This window comes from Mus musculus, chromosome 7 (assembly GCF_000001635.26).
Source record: "Mus musculus strain C57BL/6J chromosome 7, GRCm38.p6 C57BL/6J".
Taxonomy (NCBI): domain Eukaryota; kingdom Metazoa; phylum Chordata; class Mammalia; order Rodentia; family Muridae; genus Mus; species Mus musculus.
Genome location: NC_000073.6, coordinates 20,230,004 through 20,248,652, shown reverse-complemented (window position 1 = coordinate 20,248,652; position 18,649 = coordinate 20,230,004). Strand labels below are relative to the sequence as shown.

Genomic DNA, 18,649 nt, shown 5'->3' with positions numbered 1-18,649 from the left:
CTGTCTCTAGTTTTATGTGGAGTTCCTTGATCCACTTAGATTTGACCTCAGTACAAGGATATAGGAGTGGATCAATTCACATTCTTCTATATGTTAACCGCCAATTGTGCCAGCACCATTTGTTGAAAATGTTGTCTTTTTTTCCACTGGATTGTTTTAGCAGTCTTGTGAAAGATCAAGTTGACCATAGGTGTGTGGATTCATTTCTGGGTCTTCAATTCTATTCCACTGGTCTCCTTGTGTGTTGCTATACCAGTACCATGCAGTTTTTATCACAATTGCTCTGTAGTACAGCTTTAGGTCAGGCATGGTGATTCCACCAGAGGTTCTTTTATCCTTGAGAAGAGTTTTGCTATCCTAGGTTTTTTGTTATTCCAGATGAATTTGCAGATTACTCTTTCTAATTCGTTGAAGAATTGAGTTGGAATTTTGATGGGGTCAAAGGATAAAGGCAGGCCCTAGCACACCCAGAACCTTGGGATCACTGAGACCAGTCTATGTAGAAGAGCATGTGGGCAGCAGAAGTAATAGAGCTTCTTGGACAGGGTCCCTTCTGCCTTCATCCTCAGCCAGGAGACAGAGCTGAGACCCAGAACCCTGGACACCTTCCCTGCCAGAGGAGAGTCTGCCTCTAGGGAGGGCTCTGACCCCAGGACTCAGGAGGTGGATCTGAGCTCCAGAGTTTTGTGAACCTTCCCTGCAAGAGGAGAGCTTACCTACATAGAGTGATCTGACCACTGAGATGCAGGAGAGAGTTTCCCAGGAGTGCTGACAGAGGCTAAAGAATCACAGGAGTATCTAGCTCCAGCCAGAGACAGCTAGAACTATAACATCTAACACCAGAGATTATCACATGGCGAAAAGCAAACAAAAGAATCTTACTAACAGAAACCAAGAACAATGGGTATCATCAGAACTCAGTACGCCCACCACGGCAAGTCCTAGATACCCCAACACAAACAGGTAGAAATCATTAAAGAAAAACAGGAAAACACATCCAAACAGGTGATGGAAATGAACAAGACCATACTAGAACTAAAAGGGGAAGTAGTCACAATAAAGAAATCCCAAAGTGAGGCAACGCTGGAGATAGAAAACCTAGGAAAGAGATCTGGAACCATAGATGCGAGCATCAGCAACAGAATACAAGAAATGGAAGAGAGAATCTCAGGTGCAGAACATTCCATAGAGAACATCGACACAACAGTCAAAGAAAATACAAAATGCAAAAGGATCCTAACTCAAAACATCCAGGTAATCCAGGACACAATGAGAAGACCAAACCTACGGATAATAGGAGTTGATGAGAATGAAGATTTTCAACTTAAAGGGCCAGCTAATATCTTCAACAAAATAATAGAAGAAAACTTCCCAAACATAAAAAAAGAGATGCCCATGATCATACAAGAAGCCTACAGAACTCCAAATAGACTGGACCAGAAAGAAATTCCTCCCGACACATAATAAACAGAACAACAAATGCACTAAATAAAGATAGAATATTAAAAGCAATAAGGGAGAAAGGTCAAGTAACATATAAAGGAAGGCCTATCAGAATTACACCAGACTTTTCACCAGAGACTATGAAAGCCAGAAGAGCCTGGACAGATGTTATACAGACACAAAGAGAACACAAATGCCAGCCCAGGCTACTATATCCGGCCAAACTCTCAATTACCATAGATGGAGAAACCAAAGTATTCCACGACAAAAACAAATTCACACAATATCTTTCCACGAATCCAGCCCTTCAAAGTATAATGACAGAAAAGAAGCAATACAAGGATGGAAATCACGCCCTAGAACAACCAAGAAAGTAATCATTCAACAAACCAAAAATAAGACAGCCACAAGAACAGAATGCCAACTCTAACAACAAAAATAAAAGGAAGCAACAATTACTTTTCCTTAATATCTCTTAATATCAATGGACTCAATTCCCCAATAAAAAGACATAGACTAACAGACTGGCTACACAAACAGGACCCAACATTCTGCTGCTTACAGGAAACCCATCTCAGGGAAAAAGACAGACACTACCTCAGAGTGAAAGGCTGGAAAACAATTTTCCAAGCAAATGGACTGAAGAAACAAGCTGGAGTAGCCATTTTAATATCGGATAAAATCGACTTCCAACCCAAAGTTATCAAAAAAGACAAGGAGGGACGCTTCATACTCATCAAAGGTAAAATCCTCCAAGAGGAACTCTCAATTCTGAATATCTACACACCAAATGCAAGGGCAGCCACATTCATTAGAGACACTTTAGTAAAGCTCAAAGCATACATTGCACCTCACACAATAATAGTGGGAGACTTCAACACACCACTTTCTTCAATGGACAGATCGTGGAAACAGAAACTAAATAGGGACACAGTGAAACTAACAGAAGTTATGAAACAAATGGACCTGACAGATATCTACAGAACATTTTATCCTAAAAAAAGGATATACCTTCTTCTCAGCACCTCATGGGACCTTCTCCAAAATTGACCATATAATTGGTCACAAAACAGGCCTCAACAGATAAAAAATATTGAAATTGTCCCATGTATCCTATCAGACCACCATGGCCTAAGACTGATCTTCAATAACAACATAAATAATGGAAAGCCAACATTCACGTGGAAACTGAATAACACTCTTCTCAATGATACCTTGGTCAAGGAAGGAATAAAGAAAGAAATTAAAGACTTTTTAGAGTTTAATGAAAATGAAGCCACAACGTACCCAAACCTATGGGACACAATGAAAGCATTTCTAAGAGGGAAACTCATAGCTCTGAGTGCCTCCAAGAGGAAACGGGAGAGAGCACATACTAGCAGCTTGACATCACATCTAAAAGCCCTAGAAAAAAAGGAAGCAAATTCACCCAAGAGGAGTAGACGGCAGGAAATAATCAAACTCAGGGGTGAAAACAACCAAGTGGAAACAAGAAGAACTATTCAAAGAATTAACCAAACGAGGAGTTGGTTCTTTGAGAAAATCAACAAGATAGATAAACCCTTAGCTAGACTCAGTAAAGGGCACAGGGACAAAATCCTAATTAACAAAATCAGAAATGAAAACAGAGACATAACAACAGATCCTGAAGAAATCCAAAACACCATCAGATCCTTCTACAAAAGGCTATACTCAAAAAAACTGGTAAACCTGGACGAAATGGACAAATTTCTGGACAGATACCAGGTACCAAAGTTGAATCAGGATCAAGTTGACCATCTAAACAGTCCCATATCACCTAAAGAAATAGAAGCAGTTATTAATAGTCTCACAACCAAAAAACGCCCAGGACCAGATGGGTTTAGTGCAGAGTTCTATCAGACCTTCAAAGAAGATCTAATTCCAGTTCTGCACAAACTATTTCACAAAATAGAAGTAGAAGGTACTCTACCCAACTCATTTTATGAAGCCACTATTACTCTGATACCTAAACCACAGAAAGATCCAACAAAGAAAGAGAACTTCAGACCAATTTCTCTTATGAATATCGATGCAAAAATCCTCAATAAAATTCTTGCTAACCGAATCCAAGAACACATTAAAGCAATCATCCATCCTGACCAAGTAGGTTTTATTCCAGGGATGCAGGGATGGTTTAATATACGAAAATCCATCAATGTAATCCATTATATAAACAAATTCAAAGACAAAAACCACATGATCATCTCGTTAGATGCAGAAAAAGCATTTGACAAGATCCAACACCCATTCATGATAAAAGTTTTGGAAAGATCAGGAATTCAAGGCCCATACCTAAACATGATAAAAGCAATCTACAGCAAACCAGTAGCCAACATCAAAGTAAATGGAGAGAAGCTGGAAGTAATCCCACTAAAATCAGGGACTAGACAAGGCTGTCCACTTTCTCCCTACCTTTTCAACATAGTACTTGAAGTATTAGCCAGAGCAATTCGACAACAAAAGGAGATCAAGGGGATACAAATTGGAAAAGAGGAAGTCAAAATATCACTTTTTGCAGATGATATGATATTATATATAAGTGACCCTAAAAATTCTACCAGAGAACTCCTAAGCCTGATAAACAGCTTCGGTGAAGTAGCTGGATATAAAATAAACTCAAACAAGTCAATGGCCTTTCTCTATACAAAGAATAAACAGGCTGAGAAAGAAATTAGGGAAACAACACCCTTCTCAATAGTCACAAATAATATAAAATATCTTGGCGTGACTCTAACTAAGGAAGTGAAAGATCTGTATGATAAAATCTTCAAATCTCTGAAGAAAGAAATTAAAGAAGATCTCAGAAGATGGAAAGATCTCCCATGCTCATGGATTGGCAGGATCAACATTGTAAAAATGGCTATCTTGCCAAAAGCAATCTACAGATTCAATGCAATCCCCATCAAAATTCCAACTCAATTCTTCAATGAATTGGAAGAAGCATTTTGCAAATTCGACTGGAATAACAAAAAACCTAGGATAGCAAAAAGTCTTCTCAAGGATAAAAGAACTTCTGGTGGAATCACCATGCCAGACCTAAAGCTTTACTACAGAGCAATTGTGATAAAAACAGCATGGTACTGGTATAGAGACAGACAAGTAGACCAATGGAATAGAATTGAAGACCCAGAAATGAACCCACACACCTATGGTCACTTGATCTTCGACAAGGGAGCTAAAACCATCCAGTGGAAGAAAGACAGCATTTTCAACAATTGGTGCTGGCACAACTGGTTCTTATCGTGTAGAAGAATGCGAATCGATCCATACTTATCTCCTTGTACTAAGGTCAAATCTAAATGGATCAAGGAACTTCACATAAAACCAGAGACACTGAAACTTATAGAGGAGAAAGTGGGGGAAAGCCTTGAAGATATGGGCACAGGGGAAAAATTCCTGAACAGAACAGCAATGGCTTGTGCTGTAAGATCAAGAATTGACAAATGGGACCTAATGAAACTCCAAAGTTTCTGCAAGGCAAAAGACACCGTCAATAAGACAAAAAGACCACCAACAGATTGGGAAAGGATCTTTACCTATCCTAAATAAGATAGGGGACTAATATCCAACATATATAAAGAACTCAAGAAGGTGGACTTCAGAAAATCAAATAACCCCATTAAAAAATGGGGCTCAGAACTGAACAAAGAATTCTCACCTGAGGAATACCGAATGGCAGAGAAGCACCTGAAAAAATGTTCAACATCCTTAATCATCAGGGAAATGCAAATCAAAACAGCCCTGAGATTCCATCTCACACCAGTCAGAATGGCTAAGATCAAAAATTCAGGTGACAGCAGATGCTGGCGTGGATGTGGAGAAAGAGGAACACTCCTCCATTGTTGGTGGGTTTGCAGGCTTGTACAACCACTCTGGAAATCAGTCTGGCGGTTCCTCAAAAAATTGGACATAGTACTACCGGAGGATCCAGCAATACCTCTCCTGGGCATATATCCAGAAGATGCCCCAACTGGTAAGAAGGACACATGCTCCACTATGTTCATAGCAGCCTTATTTATAATAGCCAGAAGCTGGAAAGAACCCAGATGCCCCTCAACAGAGGAATGGATACAGAAAATGTGGTACATCTACACAATGGAGTACTACTCAGCTATTAAAAAGAATGAATTTATGAAATTCCTATGCAAATGGATGGACCTGGAGGGCATCATCCTGAGTGAGGTAACACATTCACAAAGGAACTCACACAATATGTACTCACTGATAAGTGGATATTAGCCCCAAACCTAGGATACCCAAGATATAAGATACAATTTGCTAAACACATGAAACTCAAGAAGAATGAAGACTGAAGTGTGGACACTATGCCCCTCCTTAGAATTGGGAACAAAACACCCATGGAAGGAGTTACAAAGACAAAGTTTGGAGCTGAGATGAAAGGATGGACTATGTAGAGACTGCCATTTCCAGGGATCCACCCCATAATTAGCATCCAAACGCTGACACCATTGCATATACTAGCAAGATTTTATCGAAAGGACCCAGATGTAGCTGTCTCTTGGGAGACTATGCCGGGGCCTAGCAAACACAGAAGTGGATGCTCATAGTCAGCTAATGGATGGATCACAGGGCTCCCAGTGGAGGAGCTAGAGAAAGTACCCAAGGAGCTAAAGGGATCTGCAACCCTATAGGTGGAACAACATTATGAACTAACCAGTACCCCGGAGCTCTTGACTCTAGCTGCATATGTATCAAAAGATGGCCTAGTCGGCCATCACTGGAAAGAAAGGGTCATTGGACACGCAAACTTTATATGCCCCAGTACAGGGGAACGCCAGGCCCAAAAAGGGGGAGTGGGCGGGTAGGGGATTGGGGGTGGGTGGGTATGGGGGACTTTTGGTATAGCATTGGAAATGTAAATGAGGTAAATACCTAATAAAAATGGAAAAAAAAAGAATTACAGGAAAACACAACCAAACAGGTGATGGAATTGAACAAAACCATCCAAAATCTAAAAATGGAAGTAGAAACAATGAAGAAAGCCCAAAGGAAGACAACTCTGGAGATAGAAACCCTAGGAAAGAAATCAGAAACCATAGATGCAAGCATCAGCAACAGAATACAGTGATATATTGAAACTAACAGAAGTTATGAAACAAATGGATTTAACATATATCTACAGAACATTTTATCCTAAAACAAAAGGATATACCTTCTTCTCAGGACCTCATGGTACCTTGTCCAAAACTGACTATATAATTGGTCACAAAACAGACCTCAACAAATACAAAAATATTGGAATTATCCCATCCAGGGGCTAAGGCTAATCTTCAATAACAACTTAAATAATAGAAAGCAAGCTGTGATGGTTTGTATATTCTTGCACATATTTGGAGGTGTGGCCTTGTTGGAATAGGTGTGACCTGGTAGGAGTAGGTGTGTCACTGAGAGTGTGGGCTTAATACTCAAGGCCTAGGTGCCTAAAAGTCAGTCTTTCACTAGCAACATTTGAAGGAAGACATAGAAATTTCAGCTCTGCCTGCGTCATGCCTGCCTGGATACTGCCATGCTCCCACCTTGATGATAATGGACTGAACCTCTGAATCTGTAAGCCACCCCAATTAAATGTCATTGATAAGACTTGTCTTGGTCATGGTGTCTATTCACAGCAGTAAAACCCTAACTAAGACACCAAAATTCACGTGAAAGCTGAAGAACAATCTACTCAATGATACCTTGGTCAAGGATGAAATAAAGAAAGAAATTAAAGACTTTTTTGAGTTTAATGAAAATGAAGACAAAATATACCCAAACTTATGGGACACAATGAAGGCAGTACTAATAGAAAAAATCATACCTCTGAGTGCCTACAAAAAGAAACTAGAGAGAGCATACACTTGCAGTTTGACATAACACCTAGAAGCTCTAGAACGAAAGGAAGCAAATTTACCCAAGAGGACTAAACTGCAGGAATTAATCAAACTTAGGGCTGAAATCAAGGAAGTGGAAACAAAAAGAACTATTCAAAGAATCAACCAAATCAGGAGCTGGTTCTTTGAGAAAAATCAACAAGTTAGATAAACCCTTAGCCAGACTCACTAGAGGGCACAGGGACAGCATCCTAATTAACAAAATCTGGAATGAAAAGGGAGACATAATAACAGAACCTGAGGAAATCCAGAACTCCATCAGATCCTTTTTCAAAAAGCTATACTCAACAAAACTGGAAAACCTGGATAACATGGACAAATTTCTACACAGATACCAAGTACCAAAGTTAAATCAGGATCATATTAATGATCTAAACAGTCCAATATCCCCTAAAGAAATAGAAGTAGTCATTTATAGTCTCCCAACCAAAAAAAGCCCAAGACCAGATGGGTTTAGTGGAGAGTTCTATCAGACCTTCAAAGAAGACCTAATTCCAGTTCTCCTCAAACTATTCCACAAAGTAGAAACAGAAGGTGCTCTACCCAATTCATTATATGAAGCCACAATTACTCTGATACCTAAACCACATAAAGACCTAACAAAGAAAGAGAACTTCAGACCAATATCCCCTATGTTTATCAGTGCAAAAATACTCAATAAAATTTGGGCTAACAGAATTCAAGAACACATCAAAACAATCATTCATCATGATCAAGTAGGCTTCATCCCAGGGATGCAGAGATGGTTTAATATACAGAAATCCATCAACACAATCCACTATATAAACAAAGACAAAAACCTCACGATCATTTTTTAGATGCCGAGAAAGCATTTGACAAAATCCAACTCCCATTCATGATGAAAGTCTTGAAAAGATCAGGAATTCAAAGTCCTTACTTAAACATAATAAAAACAATACACAGCAAACCAGTAGCCAACATCAAAGTAAATGGAGAGAAGCTGGAAGCAATCCCACTAAAATCAGGGACTAGAGAAGGTTGCCCACTTTCTCCCTACATATTCAATATAGTACTCAAAGTCCTAGCCAGAAAAATTAGACAACAAAAGGGGAGACAAATTGACAAATTGGAAAGGAACAAGGCAAAATATCACTATTTGCAGATGATATGATACTATATATAAGTGATCCTAAAAATTCCACCAGAGAACTCCTAAACCTGATGAACAGTTTGAGTGAAGTAGCTGGATATAGTATTAACTAAAAAAAAAATCAATGGCCTTTCTTTACACAAAGGATAAACAGGCTGAGACAGAAATTAAGGAAACAACACCCTTCACAATAGTCACAAATAATATAAAATACCTTGGTGTGACTCTAACCAAAGACCTGAAAGATCTGTATGATAGGAACTTAAAGTCTCTGAAAAAAAAATCAAAGAAGATCTCAGAAGATGGAAAGATCTCCCATTCTTATGGATTGACAGGATTAATATAGTAAAAATTACTATCTTGCTGAAAAAAAATCTACAGATTCAATGCAATCCCCATCAAAATTCCAAGAATTTCTAATTCTTCAATGAATTAGAAAGGGCAATTTGGAAATTCATCTGGAATAACAAAAAACCTAGGATAGCAAAACTATTCTCAATGATAAAAGAATCTCTGGTGGGATCACCATGCCTGACCTCAAGCTGTACTACAGATCAATTATGATAAAAACTGCATGATACTGGTACAAAGACAGACAGGTAGATCAAGGTAATAGAATTGAAGACCCAGAAATGAACCCACACACCTATGGTCAATTGATCTTTGACAAGGGATCTAAAACCATCCAATGGAAAAAAGACAGCATTTCAACAAATGGTGCTGGCTCAACTGGCAGTTACCATGTACAAGAATGCGAATTGATCCATTCTTATCTCCATGTGCAAAATTCTAGTCTACATGGATCAAGGAACTCCACATAAAACCAGAGACATGGAAACTTATAGAGGAGAAAGTGGGGAAGAGCCTGGGCACAGGGGGAAATTCCTGAACAGAACAGCAATGGGCTTGTGTTGTAAGATCAAGAATCAACAAATGGAACCTCTTAAAAATGCCAAGCTTCTGTAAGGTAAAAGACACCCTCAGTGAGACAAAACAACAGTCAACAGATTGGAAAAAGATCTTTACCAATCATATATATATCAAAATGTTGGACTCCAGAAAATCAAATAAGCATATTTCAAAATGGGGTACAGAGGTAAACAAAGAATTCTTCAGTGAGGAATATCGGGCTGAGAAGCACCTAAAAAAATGTTCAACATCCTTTTTCATCAGAGAAATAAGAATCATACTCATGGATTGGCAGGATCAATATAGTAAAAATGGCTACTTGCCAAAAGCAATCTACAGATTCAATGCAATCCCCATCAAAATTCCAACTCAATTCTTCAATGAATTAGGAAGGGCAATCTGCAAATTCATCTTGTAAAACAAAAAACCTAGGATAGCAAAAACTCTTCTCAAGGATAAAAGATCCTCTGGTGGAAATACAAATCAAAACAATACTAAGATTACACTTCACACCAGTCAGAATGGCTAAGATAAAAATCTCAGGTGACAGCAAATGCAGGCAAGGATGTGGAGAAAGTGGAACACTCCTCCATTGCTGGTGGGAGTACAAGCTAGTACAACAAATCTGGAAATCGATCTGGCAGTTCCTCAGAAAATTGGACATAGTTCTGCCAGAAGATCCAGCAATTCTTCTCCTGGGCATATACTCAGAAAATGCTCCAATTTTTAATAAGGACACATGTTCCACTATGTTCATAGCAGCCTCATATATAATATCCAGAAGCTGGAAAAACCTTAGTGTCCCTCAACAAAGAATGGATACAGAAAATGTGGTACATTTACAAAATGGAGTTCTATGCAGCTATTAAAAACAAGGAATTCATGAAATTTTTAGAGGAATGGATAGAGCTGGAGGATATCATCATGATTGAGGTAACCCAATCACAAAAAGACACATGTGATATGCACCCACTGATAAGTGAATATTAGCCCAGAAGCTCAGAATACCCAAGATACAATTTGCAAAACACATGAAACTCAAGAAATAGGAAGACAAAATGTGGACACATCAATCCTTCTTAGAAGGGTGAACAAAATACCCATGGAAGGAGTTACAGAGACAAAGTGTGGAGCAGAGACTGAAGGAGTGACCATCCAGAAACTGCCTCACCTGAGGATCCATCCCATAAACCACCACCAAACCCAGATACTATTGCAGATGCCAACAAGAGCTTGCTGACAGGAGACTGGTATAACTGTCTACTGAGAGGCTCTGCCAGTACCTGACTGATATAGAAGTGGATGCTCACAGTCATCCATTAGATAGAGCACAAAGCCCCCGTTGAAGAAGCTAGAGAAAGTACCCTTTCAGCTGCAGGGGTGTGCAGCCCCATAGGAGGAACAACAATATGAAATAACCAGTAACCCCAGAGCTCCCTGGGACTAAACCACTAATAAAAGAAAATGCATTATGGGAATTGTGGCTCTAGCTGCATAAGTAGCAGTGGATGGCCTAGTTGGTCATCAATGGGAGGCGAGGCCCTTTGACTATGAAAGTTCTACGCCCCAGTATAGGAAAATGCCTAGGCCAGGAATCAGAAGAGGGTGGATTGGTGAGCACAAGGAGGGGGTAAAGGATAGGGGATTTTCAGGGGAGAAACTAGGAAAAGGGATAACATTTGAAATGTAAATAAAGAAAATATCTAATATAAATAAATAAATAAATAAATAAATAAATAAATAAATAAATGAAAGTGATGAATTCATGAACTTCTTAGCCAAATTATAGAACTATAAATTATCATCCAGAGTGACGTAACCCAATGGCAAAATAACACACTTGGTATGCACTCACTGATAAGTGGATATTAGCCCAAAAGGTATAAATAACCAAGATAGAATTCACATACCATAGGAAGCTCAAGAAGATGGGAGAAAAAGTGTGGGTGCTTCAGTCCTTCTTAAAAAGAGAACAAAATACTCACAGGAGCAAATATGGAGATAAAGAGTAGAGCAGAGACTGAAGGAAAAGCCATTCAGAGACTGTCCCACCTGAAGATTCATCCCATATACAGTTACCAAACCCAGACACCTTTGTGGTTGCCAAGAAGTGCATCGAGAAAGAGGCTGGTATGGCTGTCTCCTGAGTGACCCTGCCAGAGCCTTACAAATACAGGGACAGATGCTCAAAACCAATCATTTGACTGAGCATGGGGTCCACAATAGAGGAGTTAGAGAAAGGACTGAAGGAAGTGAAGGGGATTTCAACCCCACAGGAAGAACAATATCAATCAACCAGTCCCCCAAGAACCCCCAAGGACTAAGCCATCAACTAAGGAGTACAGGAAGCTCCAGCTGCATAAGTTGCAGAGGATGTCCTTGTCATGCATCAGTAGGGGGAGTGGTTCTTGGTCCTATGAAGACTCAAGAGATGCCCCAGTGTAGGGGAAGGAACTGAGGGTAGAGAGGTGGTAGTGGGTGGGTATGTGGAGGAAAACCCTCATATAAGTAGGGGAATAGGGGATGCTATAGAGGGTTTCCAGGAGGGATAATATTTGAAATGAAAATGAAGAAAATATCCCAAATATCCCATAAGAACTTATTAATACCTGAAAAAAAGAAATTACAAAAAATAAAAGAAAAGAACTTTACATTATCCAACGTCAGACATCTACGTGGGAAACTGTCCAACGAATATAGTGCTGGTTTTTAAAGCTCTTTTGAACTATGCGTGTGAACATATTACAGGAAGCCCCACAGTACAATGTTTCTGTACATATTTGCAAAAAAAAAAAAAAACTTAGTATTAGCTATTCCTCTCCATATTTCCTCGTCTACTTTTCCTCCTACACACACCCAAATCTAACTCTTCATCTTCCATTATCACCTTTTCATTCTTTAGAAGACTGTATTTTACCTTCTCATTTTTTTCAACATGCCATGACTCTAACAAATTCCGGACTAGGAAGGTTATTCCAATATAATTATGTATTAGGCTAATAAGCCATATGTAAATGTCAATTAGCCGATATAAATTTTACAGATGAAATCATGGATATGTGCTTGTTCTAGACAAACATAAGGTATCTGAGCAATTAATCATAAGTTATTCTTTCTTTTTGTCCTATTTCCACATATATTCCATTCTAAATGCTGGTATTTGCATTTGTAAAAATATTGTACAGTGATATCTTAATTCTCACACATGAAAGTATAAGTTCATTGTGCCTGAGACAATATTGTTGCAGGATTAAATATCAATAAAGGTTTGGAACATACAATTCTTAGATTTATAATCAGAATTTTTACTTTTCATCATTGAAAATCAAAACTAAGTCCCTAGTTTTTTATTATACCTAGAGTAGAAAGGAGTTGGAGCTATCTATTTCTTAATGATTGCTCAATCCATATCTTTGCTTGTATATCCAGGATTACTTAATTACAAATGAAATTCTCTAGATACTACCAAAGTATATTAGACCTGTGATAAGGATTCATGAGTATATCAGAAAACAAGGCATGATCTACCTGAAAAAAAGTGGATATGGGAATAACCCCAGGATTCAGGTGAGAGAGACCAGCTTTACTTAATAAATTTGACTTTTATAAATGTCCTGGGTCAAACATGGGAAAAGTTGTAATGAAGCAATTTCCTGGGAAATTACAGAATCTGACTGATACATTGCCAGTTTTCTGAGAGGACTTGGTGTCAGAATAATTTTGCAAGAGTAAAATAGTAGGGAGGAAAGTACTCTGTAGAAACTCACATAATGAGTCCCTTGTTCTACCCTGGAGCATCCCAATTCACATCTGATGACAAACTCAATTCAGAACTTAGATTCTCCCAAAGGAAACATGAAAACCCTTCCCTAACTTCTGCCCAGGTACTCATTAACATCTAACAAACTCCTAGACATCATCAGTAAGCATCAGAAAGGAATGGAGATTTGCTCTGGGGATAAATGATTTTTCCTTCATTGGAGGTATCCCAAAGACACCATGCAGACAAACGTGCGGATGCCACAGATGATACAATAATAAACTCTCTGAAGGATGTCATGTCCCGCTGCCCTGTTATTTTATGAGACTGGAAACTTGGACTTTGTTGGGTTACCTTCACAGCATTGCATGGAGAATAAGAAACCATTCTAAATTTCATTGCATTCTTTCTCAGGCAAAGAGTGACACAGAGAATTTCCTCAATCCAGGCACTAGGAAATATACTTCTATAGGAGCTGTGCTCTGCAGCTGGTTTTCAGATGAGCATCTTCATCCTGACTGAGGCTCAGAAGGCGGGATTCTTCCAACCATAGACTTCTGCTTAAAATTCTCTTCTATTTTCTTCAGTGAAAATTGTCTTCTGAATTCACCAGGAAACATTATTTCTTTCTGAAGTCTGCAGGTAACCTTATATAGCTTAATATTTTGCTTTTGTCTCAAAGACATGTCTCTGTCCTAGATTAGTACTCAGGAGAAAACAGCATTCAGTGTAACATGTATGTGAGATGTTGAATTTTATCTGGTGGATGGAGGCCCTCATGTTCCTACAGAAAACATATAAACAAGTAAAATGCAGACTAAGCATCAGCTTGCAAAGGGTGTAACAGTGATTGTGTTAGTAACTTTGGAGGGAAGCTGCAGGTGACACAGCTAAGGCTCTGGCACCTGACATTTTAGAACAAAAATTAAGATCAGGAAAAATATGAATAGATGAAACGTCTTAGCAAGTTGGATTTTTTTTTACATGGAGGACACATATGTCTGTATATGTTCATCAGTGTGATCAGAAGACAGCTGGCTTTATTAGAAATATGTGGTGTGTTTTTGTGTTTGTGTGTGTGTTCGTGTGGATGAGTAGTATAAAATTTTTTCAAAAGCCAACAACTTAATTTTCTACACCTGAATTCAATTACACAATTTTATTATTTGCAATCTTACATGTTATTCTGATACACATAATTTTTAATATGTTGCTATAACATAAGGAAATTCAATTAATAGTTTTTATGCTGCATTTATATATTGTTTTATTTTTAATGATTTAGTTATATCCCAATTGAAGCCTCCCCTCCCTCCTAATTGTATTGAATTCTGATGATGGGATCACATGTTCAAACTACTCTCTTTCCTGTCTGTATTCATATGCAAGAACCAATGTGTGTTAAAATTGTGTTATTGTGTTCTTGAGCTACTGGACCAATAAATTTTTAGTTGCATTACAAAATTTATCTCAAGGCCAGAGTAATAAAATCAGGATAATATTTTATTTGAGTTATTATATATACATTGTTTTCCAGGCAATTTACCTGTAGTGTGATAGAATAGTGTCTCACTTATCAAGTGAAGAAATTGTGTCAAATCAATTGGTAAGTGTGGACAATAAAACAGAGACCCTAGAAGAGTAGTGTCCGACCTAATCATCACTCCAGGGTCCTGTAAAGCCCTCTCCATGTCTGTTCATGATAAATCCGTGAAAACCACTGAGGAAGTGGCTCTTCAGCTCCTCTTGCTTTGCCAGTTTGGGGTTGGGACTGTGGCCAATGTCTTTCTGTTTGTCCATAATTTCTCTCCAGTCTTGACTGGTTCTAAACAGAGACCCAGACAGGTGATTTTAAGCCACATGGCTGTGGCCAATGCCTTGACTCTATTCCTCACTATATTTCCAAACAACATGATGGCTTTTGCTCCCAAAACTCCTCCAAATGAACTCAAATGTAAATTAGAATCCTTCAGTCGCCTGGTGGCAAGAAGCACAAACTTGTGTTCCACCTGTGTCCTGAGTATCCATCAGTTTGTCACTCTTTTTCCTGTTAGTAGAGGTAAAGGTAAACTTATACTCAGAGCAAGTGTCCAAAATTTGGCGAGTTATTCTTGTTACAGTTGTTGGTTTTTCAGTGTCTTAAGTAACATCCACATTCCAATTAGGGTCACTGGTCCACAGATAACAGACAATAACACTGACTCTAAAAGCAACTTGTTCTGTTCCACTTCTGGATTCATTGTAGGCATTGTCTTGCAGTTTGCCCATGATGCCACATTCATGAGCATCATGATCTGGACCAGTGTCTCCATGATACTTCTCCTCCATAGACATTGCCAGCGAATGCAGGACATCCTCACTCCCAATCAGAACCCTAGAGGCCAAGCTGAGACCAGAGCAACCCGTACTATCTTGATGCTGGTGGTCACATTTGTTAGCTTTTATCTTCTAAATTGTATTTGTATCATCTTTCATGCCTTTTTTATACATTCTCGTCTCTTCATAAGGCTTGTCAGTGAGGTTCTGGCTGCAGTCTTCCCCAGTATCTGCCCCTTACTGTTGATCTTCAGAGATCCTAAAGATCCTTGTTCTCTGCTCTTCAAATGTTGAAAACCAGAGTCACTTAAAAAATGCCAAATACAGAAGACAGTTTTATTAATACCATTAAGTACTTTATTCCATAAGTATGTTTTCAACATTTTGTTTTCAACAAGGTGTGGTGCTCACTGCTGTAATTTTAAAAGACTATGGTTATAATCATTTGTTGATGTGAAATGATTTCTGGTTAGAATCTGACTGACATGGTAAGTGAGTTATTCACCATCCTCTGTTATCCTGTATATAACTGCATTCTGCTGCAGGCTGGATTAAAACTGATGCAACCGATTTTTCCTAATGTTTAATGTGTATACGGTCTTCACCAAATTTTACTCTCTGCTCCTTCTTACCTAATATTTCAAACTTCATACAAGAACAGAATCCCTCTCTATATTTCCCTATCTGAACAAATGAGAATGTATTGTTATTATAAATATTTTCAAGGATGAAATTTTTATAAATAGTAAATATATTGCATGTCATTCCACTTTAGTTAGAAGATATATGCTTTGCTACCTTGGGCCCTACTGAGGTGAGAGTCAAGCACTGAACAACATAACTTTGTGCTCTCTAGAGCAGTACAATCTGCTGAGCATATCGAGAATAAATAGGAAAAGAGGCAGAAACAGCTCACGCTCAGAAGCCTTAAGAAGACCAGGGAGGAATCCAGGATCCACACTGGAGATGTTCTTCTGAAAGACCTTGGTAAAGACTTCACTCTGGGCTATGGTGATATTGTTTTTCCAATCATCACAAACACCTAGCAATCCGACAGGAGACAAGACATATAGAGCAATGAGGTGGCAACGTTGTCACTCTGTCTGTCAGTGGCTTGCCAGTCAAAAAATTATTTTCTCAGAAGATTAAATTCAAGAACTTAACAATTTCAGCTGCATGAGAATGACCAGGGCAGTGAAAACCACAAGATAAATCCAGGAGTGATTATAGCTCTCAGTGTGATGAAACTTAATATCTGACCAGTGATACTTACTCCTGTGAATAAAGAAAACTTTAGCATTCATTTTTTTTTTGGTTTATGTGTGTGGGGTGTGTATGTATTTGTAGGGATTTCCTCCTCTTATGAAGAATAGGTGTCATACCCCTAGAGCTGGAGTTACAAACAGATATATGCCTATGAATATAGTTTCTCAGAATCAAGCTCTGATCCAATGTAAATGTGGCCAGGGTTCTACCCTACTGAGGCATCGCTCCAGCCCCAAACTGAGAAATTTATCCAACACATTTGACACTTCACTTGCAGTTTTGGAGGAGTGGGAAATCATTAATAACAGCTATATTGAAAGAGCTTGAAATAATAGAATAGGAACCATCAGTTTGTATGTTCCATATTGAGGAATGGATTCACACTGAGTTACAAAATTAATACTGAGACATCCCATGTACATTTTCACAGACTTGCACCGACCCTAAACTGACAAACTATGGCACCATGTCTTGATCATAACACTAGCCATAATAAAGTGTATTTTCTAAATTTAGTTTAATCAGTTCAGTGTATCCTATGACACTGATCTCTGCTTGCTAATCTGTGTATCTCCTTATCCCTAAGCATTGTTATGGGGTGGTTTATTGGGTTCTATGATCTTCCAACACTTTTTTCACCCCAATCGCTTCCAACCTACTAACACCCATTAGGGAAGAAAAAAGTTAGAGAGGAAAAGGAGTGAAGACCTCTTAATGCTAATTCTTTCTTAGATTAAGAGGGATCTGAGGGCAGTAAGCAGAACAGAACTTCATAATAGCATGAAGTACTTGGGGCCTTGCCACACAAATACTTACCCATGTGGCTGTGATAATCAGTGGGCTGACCATATTACCTGAGTTTTAAAGCCATTGGTCATTCCTATTGCATGACCCTTAGCAATATTTGGACATCAAAAAAAAGGAAATGAAACCCACCTTGTGATTCTATCTAACATCTATTAGAATGTCCAAGATCAACAACACAGGTGACTGCTCGTGCTGGCAAGGATGTGCAATAAGGGAATTGCTCAACCATTGCTGGTGAAAGTAAGAACTTGTACAGTCTCTATGGGAATAAGAATGTGGATGCTCACAGTCAGCTATTGGATGGATCACAGGGCCTCCAATGAAGGAGCTAAAGAAAGTACCCAAGGAGCTAAAGGGATCTGCAACCCTATAGGTGGAACAACATTATGAACTAACCAGTACCCCGGAGCTTTTGACTCTGGCTGCATATGTATCAAAAGATGGCCTAGTCGGCCATCAGTGGAAAGAGAGGCCAATTGGATTTGCAAACTTTATAAGCCCCAGTACAGGGGAACACCAGGGCCAAAAAGTGGGTAGGGGAGTGGGGGGGAGGGTATGGGGGGACTCTTGGGATAGCATTGGAAATGTAAATGAGGAAAATATCTAATAAAAATATTTTTAAAAAAGAGTAAAGATTCCACAGAAAATTGGCAATAGATCTATCTCACCACTCTTGGATATATAACTGAAGGACACTTCATCCTACTACAAGGACATGTACTCAACCATGATTCTTACTGCTCTATTCATTCATAATAGCCAGAACCTGGAAAGAACCAAGAAGTCACAACAAAAGAAAGGATAAAAAATATGGCACATTAGCACAATACAGCATTACTCCACTGTTTAAAGACAGGCATCATGATGTTTATAAGAGAACGGCTAAAGCTAGAAAAAAAATCTATCCTGAGTGAGGAAACCAACACCCAGAAAGGTAATTATGGTATGTATTCACTTATACATACATAGCCATTAAATAAATGATAATCAAGCTAAAAAGGAGATTGATCCATAGAAATGTTCAAGTGAGGGACACATGGATTTCATGGAAAGGGGAAAGAGATTAGCTATTCTGAGTGGTCTAGGCGGGTGGGTTGGAACAGGTATAGGGTTGAGAGAGGGAAT

General features: G+C 38.7%; 1 protein-coding gene across 1 annotated transcript; it reads left to right on the top strand.

The window, feature by feature from the left end:
- Window positions 1–14,824: 14,824 nt before the first annotated feature.
- On the top strand, window positions 14,825–15,745 carry Vmn1r242 (vomeronasal 1 receptor 242). Its single transcript, NM_001167151.1, has one exon. It carries the CDS (start codon window positions 14,825–14,827, stop codon window positions 15,743–15,745), a length of 921 nt encoding a protein of 306 aa, NP_001160623.1.
- The last annotated feature ends 2,904 nt before the right edge of the window (window positions 15,746–18,649 follow it).

Coding starts and splice junctions, on each gene's coding strand:
- Vmn1r242 (NM_001167151.1), top strand. CDS start 14,825: ATGTCTGTTCATGATAAATCCGTGAAAACCACTGAGGAAGTGGCTCTT.